This window comes from Sturnira hondurensis, unplaced genomic scaffold (assembly GCF_014824575.4).
Source record: "Sturnira hondurensis isolate 20B ecotype Veracruz unplaced genomic scaffold, ASM1482457v3 Scaffold0012533, whole genome shotgun sequence".
NCBI classification, from domain to species: domain Eukaryota; kingdom Metazoa; phylum Chordata; class Mammalia; order Chiroptera; family Phyllostomidae; genus Sturnira; species Sturnira hondurensis.
Window position 1 is genome coordinate 131,035 of NW_028085164.1, and position 16,348 is coordinate 147,382.

General features: G+C 36.2%; 1 protein-coding gene across 4 annotated transcripts in view; it reads left to right on the forward strand.

Annotated features, from left to right (window-relative positions):
* IL18R1 (interleukin 18 receptor 1) overlaps positions 1–12,102 on the forward strand; it is a 44,576-nt gene extending 32,474 nt beyond the window's left edge. For 2 of the 4 annotated variants that reach the window (XM_037060813.1, XM_037060814.1), the window contains exons 8-11: positions 292–431; positions 3,578–3,739; positions 9,712–9,870; positions 11,704–12,102. In XM_037060813.1, the coding sequence (XP_036916708.1) occupies positions 292–431; positions 3,578–3,739; positions 9,712–9,870; positions 11,704–12,095 (853 nt within the window). In that variant the 3' untranslated portion in view covers positions 12,096–12,102. The remainder of the gene's footprint in view (positions 1–291; positions 432–3,577; positions 3,740–9,711; positions 9,871–11,703) is intronic. The other 2 variants (XM_037060815.1, XM_037060816.1) reach the window with 2 other exon arrangements.
* The last annotated feature ends 4,246 nt before the right edge of the window (positions 12,103–16,348 follow it).

Genomic DNA, 16,348 nt, shown 5'->3' on the forward strand with positions numbered 1-16,348 from the left:
GCAGTCTTGTATTTTTAATTTACCATCATTTCCATTCAAGCACTTTAATTCTAGGTAGTTCATAACCATCCCCAGATGGTTCAAGAGAGCTGTTTCCATTGGGCCCAACGCTTTGTGAAAGAGTGGGAGGTTCCCTGTGGCAATACTTTAAAAGTTCCCACCAGAAAGGGAGAATCTGATGAGTCACAAAGCTGCTGCTTTTGAGTACTTGCACATATGAAATCTTCTCTCATGGATAATGTTGCTAGCAGTGAACAAAGCCTAGTGCTAAATTATGTTCCTCTCTTATAGGACTGCAGAAGGCAAATGGCATGCTTCAAAAATATTGAGAATTGAAAATATTGATGAAATAAATCTAAATTTTTTATATAATTGCACTGTGGCCAGCGAGGATGACATAGACACCAAAAGCTTCATCTTGCTAAAAAAAGGTATCAGTAAGTTTTATTTTTGGAAATCTGTTGAAATATTGAATATTGCTGCCGAGAAATTCCTCAAACATCATCATGTCCTCATTTTATACACCTGAAACCAGGCTCTGAGAAGTGAACAGCTTGTGTGATAGGTGTTCAGGGCAGAACTGGTGCTCAACCCATGCTAGAACCCCTTGTGCCCAGATTCAAGCAGAGAATGACAACAGAAAATGTATTCTTTTGCCCTCAATAATATGCCAGTTCCTATGCAGAAACCAGGGCCAGAGCAGGGAGGCAGGTGGAGTTTGGGGATAGAGGTGCTGGTGTATGAGGGTCATGGGAGGCACTGAGGGCAGCACTGGCACAGCCAGACAATCAGAGGAAAGTGTGCAGTTCAGTGGAGGATAAGGCCAAAGATACTGGGAATAATTACTGCCTTCACCCTATCTTAGCTGGGCACTGGGCACAGGGGGCCTTTGGGTATGGTCATTCACTCAGTAACAACTAACTGGGGCCTCCTTTCCTTGGGCTAGTCCCTGAACTTGGCAAGTGGACCACTGATGGCTCTGATCAGAGGACTCTTAAAGTTTTTCAGTGTGTACCTGATGGAGCTTTCCAGAGTTGCCCACCTCCATCCTTCACCAAATAACATAACCCAGATCCTTGAGTGCAGTAGCTGCTTAGAAATGGCTGTATCTGGACTGAAAAAAACTATGCTTTCCAGTTATTAGTATTCATTCATTGCTCATTGCCAGTCTAGGGCATCCACCCCTGCATATGGAGGGAAGGGCTAGCATCTGAGAAAGACAGAGAGGTATACAGAGACAGAGAAACAGAGATGAGAGAGAGAGAGAGAAATGGAGAGAGAAACATGAGCGTATGTGTTAAGTGTTGGCCTTGGTGAGAAACTGAAGAAGTGAGGGAGAGGGAATCTAAGACCAGAAGCTTCCTCTCTAGGTGTGAATGATATTTGTTACCTGTTAATGTTTGCAGGTAACAAACATTAACAGGTAATGTTAATGTTTGCAGCTCGCCTAGAATTCCTCTTCTAAGTCTATCAATGTAGCACACAATTGATAGTAATAGCTAGCATTCTTTATGTGTTTATTATATAACAGGCTGTGTGCTAAGTTCTTACCATTATTTAACCTGATCTTTACAAGTTTTTTTACAGGTGAAGAAACTCACCCTATGCCACACAACAAGTAAAGATATCAAAACTCAGACTTGATTAACTCTTAAATTAACTGATTTACTTGCTGCTCTTACCTTCTTTAGGAATTATCACAGATGTTCTCCCACTTCATGTGGACATATATGCCTTGGTCCATGCACCTGTAAGGGAGAGACTTTCAAATCCATTATTTTGTTTGATCCATTGCCTTGCTTGGATCTTTGATGACTGTTGTTCACCAAGCTACCTTTCCTCTTTCAGATTAGTGCTTGACTGTTCTGTCCCTCCCATAGAGGCTTCTACTTTGATCATGTCTTCTTTTGCTGTGCTTACAACTTTCATCTGGGTTACAGGGTCTTCCGCTCCACCATTCTCTCTGCAGGAGTGTATGTGCCAGTGTGAAAGTATGTGTTTGTGTATTTGTATGGAACAGTCATGGATCGGCAGATGTATCAAAGATGTAGGAACCCCAGGGTCTGGCATTATTCAGAGTTTACTTATTAAGCAAACATGGTGGCTTACTTATATCCTAGTAGTTAATTTTATGGGAAAGATCATTCCTAAAATTTGTGTAAAGATTTCAAGAGCTTTATGCATGTTCATACTCTTTGCCCTAGAACTCCCTCTACCTTTAGAATCTACTCTAGGAGAATAAACAGAAACTTGAATAGAGGTTTATGCATAAGTTCATTCCAGCATTATGTATATTTATAAAAATTGCAATCACTCTAAATATTGAGATATTATGAATTATAATTTTAAAGACCCAATAAACTGCTAAAAATATAATGTTATACAATAAAGAGTGATACTCATATGACCCCAATTAAGTCAATATTTTTAGGGAAAATAACCCAAAAGGAAATAAACTAGCATGTTAGCAGTGCCTATTACCACATTGTGAATGGTTGTTAAAAATTTTTATCCTTTTTACTCTTTCATGTTATTTCATACTTTCCATAGTAAGCATAAACTGAATAATTCTATGAAATTTTTCTCAAAGGACACTTTCATAAAAAATGTTATAAAATTATTAAAGCTGTGTGCCAGATGCTACATTAGCTACTTATATGGACTTTCTCATCTAATCTTCCCCCCAAAATCAACCTTATAAATGAAGTGGAAATTATTATTATTTTTATGTTGCAGGTTAAGATAATAACAGCTAAGGGCATCAGTGACATTTCCTAGGACACAAAATAACTGATAGAGCTAGGCTGAGAGCCCATATCTCAGTTAAGTGCTTGCTTTCTCAAGATGATGCACTCTAATTTATGTTTAAAACCTAATCTCTTCAGTCTAACGCTCTCCTAACTGAGCTATTGCAGCAGCTTAAAACCTAATCTCAGAATTCCATGCTTGGGTCCCTCCCTCTGTATTTCACTCTAGTGCTTTATAACCCTAGAGATCTGACTTCCACAGACAGGGATAGACAGCATTTCAATGCTTTCAATTCAGGTCTCTGAATAGCCTTGTGTACATCTTTATTCTTTAAAAAACAGGAGTGGAGCAGGCTGACAGTTGTTAGAGGGGAAGTGAAGGGACAGAACTAAAAAAAAAAAAAAAGAGGAAAAAACTCATGGACATGGACAAGAGTGTGGGGATTGCCAGATAACAGTAGGGGTTGGAGGGAGGAAGAAGAGGGTAAAGGGAGGACAAATGGTAATGAATGGAGACCTGACTTGGGATGATGAACACACAATACAGTGTACAGATAATGTAGTATAGATTTGTGCACCCCAAACTTATAAATTTTATTAATCAAAGTCACCCCAGTAAGTTTAATAAAAAGAAAACAATTAAATGTAAAATGGGAGTAGAAAGATCATTGCTCCAAAATAAAGGCAGGAACATAGAATAACTCAATGGAACAGGTTGGGTAGACAAGTGGATTAGCATTAATGGTAAAAACTGACATCTGCAGCATAATGGTGAAATATAGTGGTAAAACTTATTTGATTAATTATTCCTATTTTATTTTTCTTTTTAGCAGAACTGGTTGATATCCCAGGTCATGTCTTCACTAGAGGAATAATCATAGCTGTTTTGATCTTGGGGGTAGCTGTGTGCCTAATGATTGTGGCTGTCATTTATAGAGTTGACTTGGCTCTATTTTATAGACATTTCATGGGAAGAGATGAAACATTAACAGGTAACAAATATCATGATGTTGGGATATCTTATCCTATGGTTTCATTAGGAAACCTAATAAAGAAACATTAAACTTCATCTTTTGATTATACTGTTGACCTAATGTGTGTTAGAGGTTTTCCACAGGAAAAATTGCTCTGAACATATAATCCATTATGGATATTGCCTCTGCCATCTTTTCTTTGTGCTTACTTATATGCTGCCAAAAATTGTTCTCTAAATATTTCATGTATTATGTCATGTCCTACTAAATGCTCTATGAGATGCTTGATCCCAGGAACTCAGTGTCATTGTTCACATACCATCTGGGCACCTTATACAGTGGGTTCACTCAATAAAGAACATTTAAATTGAATTAAATTGTATTATGGTTCATTATTTTAATCTGGCAAAGGAGGCTGCGTGATGTACCTTAAGGAACCCTGAAGTAGAAGCCAAATGACCTGGGTTCTAGTCTACTAGAACTGCCTGTTACCTACTACTGTTGGATCTGGTGAATCTATGTCTCAGTTCCCCTATCTTTAAAAGGTTCAATATAATTACTGAATTAAAAAAAATCTATCTAATCCATTGTACTTGCTTTTGTTTTTTTGTGTGTGCACATGCATTTGTACATGTGTGTGTGTGTGTGTGTGTAGGACACACATATTTGAAGGCACAAAGAGTCAAAGAAATTATACAGTAGAAAGTTTCCTACCAGCCTACCCATGTCTGTGTTTCCCACATCATCCCCTGGCAGTATATTCAAACAAATATGAATCTTATCCCACTTTTGTTTAGAACACAAGTCTTGCTGTATAATGCACACTATTCTGAACTTTGCTTTAGTATACCTTGGATACTCTGCTATAATTAGAGTTTATAAAGTCTCTTATTTTCTTTAGTTTTACTTCTTTGGATAAAACCGTACAGAGTTTTATTTCTATGGATATACCACTGTTTATTTAGTCTCCTTTTGATGGACACTTGGGTTGTATTACAACATTTGTTATTACAGAAATGATGTGACGAATAGCTTTTAACAGTCACTGTTTCATATGTATGCAATATAATTGAAGGAAAAATTCCCCAAAGTAAAATTGTTGGATATGCAAAGCATAGATATAGTTGTTATTTTTAAAGATAGTGCCCATTTGCCCTCCATAGGACTGTACTGCCTACCACCCTCAAATGATGGGAGTAACTTTTCCCCAGAGACTTACCCACAACCTTTTGGATATGTGACAGTCTGATTGGTTAAAAACTTGTATTTCAATGTAATTTTCATTTGTATTTCACTTACTATGCAAGAGGATGAGCAATTTTTTATTTGGTAAAGACTCATTTTTATTTCCTTTCTCCAAGTACCATCCATTTCTTTGACCATTTTTTAAAATTTATTTAATTATTTTTCAAGCACAGTTTTCTGTCTATTACTCCCATCTCATCCCCCCCCCCCGTGCTCCCCCCTCCCTCCCATTTCCACCCTTCTTAGTTGTTGTCCATGTATCCTTTATATTTGTTCCACTAAATCCCTCCCTTATTTCCCCTGAAATTCCCTCCCCTCTCCCCTCTGGTCACTGTCACCTGTTCTCTGTTTCAGTGTCTTTGGTTATATTTTGCTTGCTTGTTTGTTTTGTTGTTTAGCTTCCTGTTAAAGGTGAGATCATATGGTATTTGTCCTTCAACACCTGGCTTATTTCATTCAGCATAATGCTTTCCAGTTCCATCCATGATGTTGCAAAAAGGTAGGAGCTCCTTCTTTCTTTCTGCTGCATAGAATTCCATTGTGTATATGTACCATGGTTTTCTGATCCATTCATTTACTGCTAGGCACCTAGGTTGCTTCCAACTTAAGTCTCAAATTGTGCTGCTATGAACATTGGGGTGCATATGTTCTTTGGGATTGCGGATTTAGGGTTCTTATGGTACAATCCCAGCAGTGGAATTGCTGGGTCAAAAGTCAGGTCCAATTTTAGTTTTCTGAGAAATTCCATACTGTTTTCCATAATGGTTGTACCAGTCTGCAATCCTAGCAACAGTGGAGTAAAGTCCCCCTTTTCCCCACACCCTCTCCAACATTTGTTGTTTATTTCTTTGTTTATGATAGCCATTCTCACCAGTGTAAAGTGGTATCTCATTGTAGTTTTAATTTTCTTTGCCCATTTTTTATATTGGGCTGTTGGCTTTTTTTTTTCTTGTGTATTTTGGGGAGTAATTTACATTTTAAGGACGTTAGCCTATTGTCTAAAATACGAGATGCAAATGTTGTTTCCCAGTTGTAATTTGTCATTTGACCTTGCTTATGTCACACATTCTCTACTATATTCAAATTCATTTTTTCCTTTATGGTTTCTGGCTTTGTCATCATAAGCAGAAAGGCCCTCCTAACCTTAAGTTATAAATAAATTCTTTTTTTTTTTTTGCGCTGCAAGAGTTTCTATTTTTTTCCAATTTTTTAAATTTAATTATTTTTCAAGCACAGTTTTCTGTCTATTACTCCCATCCCATCGCACCGCCCATGCTCCCCCCTCCCTCCCATTTCCACCCTTCTCAGTTGTTGTCCATGTATCCTTTATATATGTTCCTTTAAATCCCTCCCCTCTTTTCCCTGAAATTCCCTCCCCTCTCCCCTCTGGTCACGGTCAGCCTGTTCTCTGTTTCAGTGTCTTTGGTTATATTTTGCTTGCTTGTTTGTTTTGTTGTTTAGCTTCCTGTTTATAAATAAATTCTTACATCTTATATTTTTTGAGATTTTTCCAGGTTCATTTTCACATTTACAACTTTTAATTTACTAGTATAAAATTAGCAATGTTCGTTAATTTGGATTTGAGCCTGCACATGTGTATGATTTTGCCAAAGAGAGAAGCTCCAACAAACTGAGGGCTTTGTTTTTGTTATTTTATCACCAGGTCTCTACTTGCATAGATCAGTGCATATCTCAGAATGGGGGCTCACTAATGTCTCTTTCTGATTTTCAACTAAGATTTTGTTTATTCTTGTAGTTGTGTTTGGCCTAATTCACAGATAATTTTTTTTAATTCACATGTCTTAGCTCTCAATGTGGCTGTGCATAGAAACATTTAGAGATGTGCTCCACAGCAGCTGCACTTAGATTGTGGCCGATGGACAGAAATCATTTGTAAGCCCTGGGTAGCATAGCTCAGTGTATTAAACATGGGCTGCGAACCAAAGGGTTGCAAGTTCAATTCCCAGTCAGGGCACATGCCTGGGTTGTAGGCCAAGTCCCCATTGGGGGTCATGTGAAACACAACCGCACATTGATGTTTCTCTCTTTCTCCCTCCATTCCTCTGTCTAAAAATAAATTAGAAAATCTTTTTAAAATGTTACATTAAAAAAATAAATCAATTGTGAAAAAGTAAAAATGGAGATAGAAGTACAAAAAATAAAACTTTTGAATTATAGCAATTTTATATTGCTGCACTATCCAACAATGTGTTCAGTTATAGGTTTCTGAAGGATTGGAAATGAAAGAAATCAATCAACCAAAAAAACTAAAACTAACTTAAAACTTTGTTGTTTGCTACAGAGTTTGAGAAGCACTAGTCTGAATGAAGCACTAGTCTGAATGACTCTTTGTAGTCTCAAATACCTGTTCACATGTTGGTTTTATTTATACAGAACCAAGGAAAAATTATTAGCGTTCAAATTACTTTTTTTGGACACTGTGTCAGTTATTAAAGCCAGCAAAGATTCCATTAATTGGGTTGGAAAATAAATTATAATATAAATTAGCCTATTTGCTAAACCAAGAAAAGAACTGCTTCAAAAAATGAATTTGAAAGCTAATTAATAGTTGAAAAACTAACTTTTCATGGGTAAGAGTAAAACTGTATCACATGTACATCACAATATAAATTAGACTGAATTATCTTTCCAATTTATTACAATTAGTTAAATCTGATTATGAAAAAATATGCCTTTCTATAAGTTTCCTAATTTTTTTTACATCTTGATGCCAGTTTTAATCAGCGAAATAATGATTGTATTAATGAAAGCACTCACTCTTTTATTAATAAATAGTTGTATTTTACTGTAATCTAATAGAATTTTCCAGGGGACCTACTTACTGATTATGTTAAGAACTGGCTCTATTTTTACCAACTTTAAACCTATCTTTGATGTGCATATTAATTCTGCACTTTCACCCAAGTGCCGTGTCATTCACATGCATGTAATTCTGTAAAGCAATTGTTTTAAATCAGCAATAGGTTCTGACTCAAACGGCTGAATGAAAGTGCTACAAGTAGAACTGAAGAAGCTTTTGCCAGAAATAGTGTTGTTATGTGAACCTGGACTCTGTTAAAGAAATTGAGCCAGATTTTGAGTGTAAATGATGTGGCACCACAAAGAATATGGATCTAGGATGGTTTTGTCCCATTCAATTTTAATAAAAGATCCAATAATATTTAGTCTTCAACTCAATATCAAATACGTTAATCCCAATGATGGAGCCAATCATAAATCTAACTCCTCTATTATCTAACCAATTGATGTGGGATATAGACAAAGCATTCCCTCTATCATTTCCTCTTCTTCCTCTACTGTCCCAATTAGCATATATCACATTATTTAGGACCTGACTCAAAATTTCCTTCATTTAGAAAGCATATGCAAGATCACTCCTTATTCTCTGACCAGATTATTTGGTTTGTTCGAATTTGTGTTATACTCTCTTGTGTCTGCCAATGTGTTATTCGTAAACTTTTCAAATCATTGCATTTGTGTGTTATCTCTTCTCAGATATATTGGATGAAAGTAGAAGAAAAAATGCATGTAATTATTTAGTAACCCTGTTGGTAGAATCCCTTTGTTACTTAGGCAACACATTACTCTTGAATTTGTGCCTTCATCCATTTGGATACTAAATACTGCTTCATTATTAGGAATAAAATAAGGGAAGATGCTCTCATCAGTGAAAACCTTTCAATAGATTAGAATTCACTGTATTTGTATTTATTATATAAATATAAATACTATTTTAAAACATCATAGCATGTGTTTTTATAGCACATTGTTTCAATTGCCTATATCGTTACTTCCCACTCTCCAGTGTAAGCACTCAACTTTGTTGGTGTTGTTTTTTCTTAATTTAAGTTTCATTTTCATTTACAGTTTACATTCAGCATTATCTTCTAATAGTTTCAAGTATACAGCATAGTAATACTTTACAAAGTGCTCCCCCTAATACTTCAAGTACTAACATAACATCATCAATAGTTATTACAATATTACTGACTATGTTTTCTATGCTGTACTTTACATCCCTGTGACTATTTCATAACTACCAATTTTATCAGCATTTTTGAGGGGTTCATTTTGAGGGTAAACACTGAGCTGGTGGTAGAATTAAATGATATAAGTCAAATAAGCCAAGGTGAAATTTGCTTTCCAGTGCTAGAACAAGGACATATTTGGGTTACTTCTTCTTCTATTGTTTTCTAATTCCGTTATTTCTCTAATCTATGATTTATATTTCTTTCTATTTTTCTTTGATGTCAAACAGTAGGAGTCTTGATATACATTCTTAAAAGTAAAAACATTTGATAATTGATTGCTAAATTAGTATACAAGGTTTGAAGATGTTATGTTTGTCTTTAATAATAATTTAAGTTATTCCTTGTTTTTGACATTTAACAATTCAGAGATAAAGAATTATGCATAAAGAGGAATCATGGAAGCAAATAATGTTTGAGTAAACTTGGGAATTACCTAAACATTGTTTTGTTCTTCAATTCTTTTTCTATCAAAAGTATTTTCTTTATTTTTTCAACAGTTTATTGAAGTATAATTAATATACAAAAAGCTGCACTTATTTAATGTGTACAGTTTGATGAGTGTGGACACGCAGGTGCTATATTTAAGTTTTATTTTTCAATATTTTCATTTCCATCTTTTTATGACTGTCACTTAAATTTAAACTTACTTTCATTAACATACCTATTAAAGGAATAATATGCCTTTCCTCCTAGATGGAAAGACATATGATGCTTTTGTGTCTTACCTAAAAGAATGTCGACCTGAGAATGGAGAGGAACACACCTTCGCTGTGGACATTCTGCCTAGGGTGTTGGAGAAACATTTTGGGTATAAATTATGCATATTTGAAAGGGATGTAGTGCCTGGCAGAGGTAAGAAAGGGAAAGCGAAATAGAAAACTAGTGGAGATACTTTCTTTTCATAAGATGAATAGCTCAGCCTAACCCTGTTTGGCTTAAAAACAATTAAAAATGACCTTCCAGCCAGAAATAACCAGCTAAATCAGGGTAGTAATTAGTGAGAAAACAAAATGACTGCACTGCTCCTGTTAATGGTCCCTGTAGGGCCCTGTCTCTTCATTGCACTTCCCAGTTCTCTAAAATTTTGGAAAGGGACCAAGCATTCCATTTTTAGAACCAGCTCCAGAACTGGCATTATTGTGAAGCATTTATTTAGAAATGCTCTATAGTAGTTAAGAATACCTGTTTTGATGGTATTTTATGCAGCAGAACCAGACCCTCATTTAATACATGATCCTTTAAACACAGAAAAATGCCTGCTCTTTATTGTGCTGACATTGGTGGGAAAATTAAAGTAAGAAATAGGAATATTGGGAAAAATAAAAGGAGATTGGTGTTTTATATATTTTAGTTATGAAAGTCAATTTTAAAATAATATATAAATACAAATGGCCATAACACATATCTTGCAGCAAAGTACAGAGAAAATCAAAGGTATTTAGTAACATGTCCATGTTTTCTCTGAAGTCTTTAATAGCAAACATTTGGAAGCTGATCTCATGAGTGCTGATGTGTTACAAATGATGTAATGTCTTCATTGGTACCATACTTTATTGATTTATCCAACATTTACTGAGTTTATCCTTGTGCCAAATTCTTAACAAGGCATTGAAGATGTGGCGGTAAATAAGAAATGACTGTACTTTTTTCCTCCAATCATACAAATTAGAAAGGAAAATATTACAAATTAGAAAGAGAAAATATAGTACTGTTTAATTATAAAAAACATATCAAAAGAAATAATATGCCAAACTGTCAGATGCTTATAACACTGTGATATTTTTGTCAACTCTTTCTAAGAATTTAGGAATTATTATTGCTTGCCTTTATATCAGTTTTAATATTCTAACATTATTTTCTAGCAGTGATTTTGAAAAACAGATTTCTTCTTAGTTCCTAAATAAAAATGTTTGTTCTCAGTTGTAATATGTTTTTGTTGAAAATCTCTATATGGAAAAGGATAGAGGTCTAGAACAGAGGTTGACAATCTACTACCCATGGGTCTCCAGGGACCTGTTCCCCTCACTGAAATTCAGCCAATAAGTATTTGCTTACATGTTGTCTGTGGCTGCTTTTTAAATTACAATAGCACAGGTGAGTTGTGGCAAAAGCTATATGACCTGCAAAACCTAAAATATTTACCGTAGGGCCCTTTACAGAAAAAGTTTGTCAGCTTCTGGTCTTAAATAATGCCATTTTTTAATTTTTAAATTCCTATTTTAGCATGCTCCCTCATACATGTGGAAAAGCAAGATAGTGTAATAGTTAGAAATAAGTACTACAAAACAAGACCATGTGGGTTCAGATTCTGGTTCTGCCATTTACTAGCTGTGTGACTCTGGGATAGTTACTTAACTACTCTGTGCTTTGACTTCTTCCTCTGTAAAAAATGGGGGCGATACTTTCTTTATAGGGTAATTATGATAATTAGATGAGTTAATATACATAAAGCATTTAGTAAGGGGTGTGGCACAGAGTAAGTACTAAGTAAGTTTTCATTATTATTGTTACCTAGATAATTGCTTTTAATAGTCATATCAAATTGAGAATAAATGGTTTGTCTTAAAGAAAAACTTGTGAGCTTCAGAGTTAAATAATACAAAATTAGACTGTGCAAAATGATTTCTATTTCATGCTTGCCCTTTCGGTTCTTTTAAATTAATATTTCACATCTTGCATTTTCAGCTGTTGTTGATGAAATCCACTCCTTGATAGAGCAAAGCCGAAGATTAATCATTGTCTTAAGTAAAAGTTACATGTCTAATGAAGTCAGATATGAACTTGAAAGTGGACTCCATGAGGCACTGGTGGAAAGGAAAATTAAAATAATCTTAATTGAATTTACACCCATCGGTGACTTCACATTCTTACCCCAATCACTAAAACTTTTGAAATCTCACAGAGTTCTGAAATGGAAGGCTGATAAATCTCTGTCTTATAAGTCAAGGTTCTGGAAAAATCTTCTTTATCTGATGCCTGCTAAAACAGTCAAGCCATGGAGAGATGAATCTGAAGTCTTCCCCATGCTTTCACAGTCCCGATCTTCAGAAAGGCTGAATGTAATAAAGAACTCCTGACACTCTGGAGACTGAGTTGATGAGTCTGTTTATAACCAAGGGCATTATTCAAAATATTGAACTCTATAAAAATCCTACTCATAGTTCGAAGATGGAATGTTGTTAGATTGCCAGGGATAATACTGAACATTGAGCTGTGGTTGTGTGTTTCCAGAAGACCCTGGTGTTGGGAACTTCCCCTAAACCCCCCATGGCTAAGGCTGAGTGAGCGACCTTCAGACCATAAGCCACTAAGGAGACAAAGCTTATCTCCCTGGCAGGAGTGTGGCTTCTGCTCCTTTATCCATAACTGGCCTCCAATGCTTGATCAGTTAACTAATGACGGGTAAGATTCCCCAAGGGGGGAATCACCTAAGACAGGTATGACCATGTGGAGGCTCCAGGGAAGGACTTGGGGGACTATGGAAAAAGGGGGTGATGGACTCTTGCCCCTTGGCTTCGATGAAGGTTGAGTCCTCAGTCTGTCTGGGAGAAGTCTGAGAATTCCTTGGCTATCTGCCCTTCTGCCTGACTTAAGCCTGAAAACAATGACTGAGGGTGGCGAAGCCCTGTGCTGGGAATGGTGGGCTCCCCAGGTGATCAGGCCTGAGAAAGGATATGTAAAATCCTGTGAAGTCTGCTTTGCTATGAATGCTCTTAGTCAAATGATAAAGGTCCAGGCAGAAAATGAGTTTGTTTTCCCAAAGTTTTGTAGCCTTTTAGCTGATAGACCCTGATGTAGAAGAATCCCTAATAATTCTTTGTATGCTATCTACTGCTTACTGCCTGACAATGATTAATAAGTTGTACCTGAATTCCTGTGCAAAAAAAACAGTAAAAGCCTGTCTAGGCAAGGGTCAGCATGCTCCCCCTTGAGGGAGTAGCTATGCCATCTCTTTTCCTCCACAGGACTCAGTAGTCTGTGTGAATTTGTCTTGATTTTCCATCTATAATGCGGTGGGCACTGCAGGCCAGTGCATGCATCACCCTGGAATTTAAAAGAACAAGAGTGTCCTGTTTTTCTGTCTTCCCTAACTGGGTGTTGAGGCTGGGAAATATGCAAAAGGACTTATGTTTCACAAAGGGGCACATCTTTAAGATGCCAGCAATTGAACTACAGAATTTTAAATTTATGAAGTGCAATTTTATATGAGCCAGTAGGTGAAATAGTAACTGGAATGGTGCTGTCACCATCACTCTATAGCTACCTAGCTCTAAACATTGTGGACAGTCCCTGGGATGTGGGGGATTGCTGACAGGGCTGCTTGCAGAGTAAGGGAGTAAGATTTGAGCCTGCTATAATAGGGCCAAGGCCTCAGGATGTGTTCAGTGTATGTCTTCCACAGCGACAGGTATGGTTCTTGAAACTCCACTGAGGCACTGCACAGGGCATGCTTACTTAAGTCTATTTGTGGGAACTTCTTAAAAGTGACCCAAAACAACTTTTTATCTTTCATGAGAAATACAAATTTTAATTCAAATGATTCACCAGGTCTTTCAAAAGTGGTCAAAAACACTTGTTGACTTTATATAAATAGTTATAAACAGGATGGTTGCCAGACCATATTAGCCATAAACCAACAAAAATTATAGTTATTTGCTTTAGTTTTAAAAACTCATGCCTTTAAAATGTCTGTAGGGTGGATGCAGCATGGCATGATAATTTTGTGTGTGAGCTGTACGCCCAAAATCCTTGAGTTCAAATCCTGGGTTTACTTTTTTCTTCTGTGACGTCTGGAACATTTTTTAAGGGATCTGTACCTTAGTTTCCTCATCTGCAAATTAGAACTTATAATGATTATACCTACTTTATTCATTTAGGGGGACTAAATGAATAAAGCACCTATGACAGTTCTTGGCTCAGATTTAATATTCTTTAACTGTTGTTATTACCACTTTTGATATTATGATTAATTATTACTTAGATCAGATTTTTTAGCAGTGCAGTAAAATAGACACCAGAAAGCAGGAAAGGAAAGAGATATGGAGAAGAAGGCAGTTATGCCTGAGGACATTAATTGTATATGGAAAGAAGTGTATAGGAGAGGTATATCAATAGGGCCAAAGATAATTCTTCATTGGACATGAGCAATTTTTGACATTGGAAGGCATATATTTGTCTCGCTAAAGTGAGCCTAGCACTGTGATCCTACAGTTCTTGATAGCCTCAGGAATGATGTCTATGCAGGACAATAACTGAGTGAGTGATAAGGATTGGCCTTAAAGAGAAAGGAAAGTGTTGGTTAAGTTTGAAAGGCTGGTTAGAGCATATTCATGCAGTGTGAATGTTCCAAAAAAGCTTAGAGAGACACTGTTCAAAACAGCTGTAACATATTGCTGAAAATTAAGAAATAATGATATTTTCATGAGATTTCAGTGTCAGAAAGTGATTTAATTTTTGTAGAGCTTCCAATTCTGTGTTCTAGTTGTATGCTAGAAAAAGTTAAAGAATTAAATTGCTAACATGTTTTATATGTGAAAATATATGATCAGGAGAAAGTTTATTTGCTATCATCATAGACTCTACTACAGAGAATAACTATGTACTCTTGTACATAGTTATTGTAACTCTTGTAACTCTTGTACTATTCATGCTTTAAAATATAAATGTATTTTTATTAAATGTGTTAAATGTATATTTTATTTTTTTAATTTTTTTATTTAATTCTTATTCAAGTACATTTTTCTGTTTTATATTCCCAGCCCTGCCCCCCGAGTGCTCCCCACCTTCCTCCTATTTCTGCCCCCACCTTAATTATTGTCCATGTGTCCTCTATACTTATTCATGTGAGTCCCTCCCCTTTTCCCCTATGATTCTCTCCCCTCTCCCCTCTGGACCCTGTTAGCCTGTTCTGTATTTGAGTGTCATTGGTCATATTTTGCTTGCTTGTTTGTTTTGTTGTTTAGATTCTTGTTAAAGGTGAGATCATATGGTATTTGTTCTTCAACCCCTGATTTATTTCACTCAGCATAATGCTTTCCAGTTCCATCCATGATGTTGCAAAGGGTAGGAGCTCCTTCTTCCTTTCTGCAGCATAGAATTCCATTGTGTAAATGTACCATAGTTTTTTGATCCAGTCATTGACCGATGGGCATCCAGGTTGCTTCCAAATCTTGGCTATTGTAAATTGTGCTGCTATGAACATCGGGGTGCATAAGTTCTTTTGAATTGGTGTTTCAGGGTTCTTAGGATATACTCCTAATAGTGGAATTGCTGGGTCAAAAGGCAAGTTCATTTTTAGTTTTTTAAAAAAGTTCCATACAGTTTTTCATAGTGGTTGTACCAGTCTGCAATCCCACCAGCAGTAAACTAGGTTCCCCTTTTCCCCACAAGCTCTCCAGCACTTGTTGTTTGTTTCTTTGTTTATGATACCCATTCTAACTGGTGTAAAGTGGTATCTCATTGTGGTTTTAATTTGCATCTCTCTGATAGCTAGAGATATCGAGCATCTTTTCATGGATCTTCTGGATCTTCTGTATGTCCTGGATCTTCTGTATGTCCTCCTTGGCTAAGTGTCTGTTTAAGTCCTTTGCCCATTTTTTAATTGGGTTGCTTGTCTTCTTTGAGTAGAGTCGTGTGAGTTCTTTGTATATTTTGGAGATTAAACCTTTGTCTGAGGTGTCATTGGCAAATATGTTTTCCCAAACTGTTGCTTCTCTTTTTATCTTGATACTGTTTTCCTTGGCCATACAGAAGCTTTTAAGTTTGATGAGATACCATTTGTTTATTCTTTCCTTTATATTCCTTGCTCTAAGGGACATATCAGTAAAAATGTTGCTGCGTGAAATATCTGATATTTTCCTGCCAACGTTCTCCTCTAGGACTTTAATGGTGTCATGGCTTATATTTAAGTCTTTTATCAACCTTGAATTCATTTTGGTGTATGGTGTAAGTTGGTGCTCGAGTTTCATTTTTTTGCATGTAGCTGTCCAGTTCTCCCAACATCATTTGTTGAAGAGGCTATCATTACCCCATTTTAAGTTACTGCCCCCTTTGTTGAATATTAATTGACTGTAGAGAGTTGGGTTTATTTCTGGGTTCTCTATTCTGTTCCATTGGTCTATGTGCTGGTTTTGATGCCACTACCAGGCTGTTTTGATTACAGTGGCTTTCTAATACAGTTTGATATCAGGTATTGTGATCCCTCCTACTTTGTTCTTCTTTCTCAAAATTGCAGCTGATATTGGGAGTCTTTTATGGTTCCATATGAATATTTGAAGTGTTTGTTCTATGTCTGTGAACTATGCCACCGGTACTTTAATAGGTATTGCAT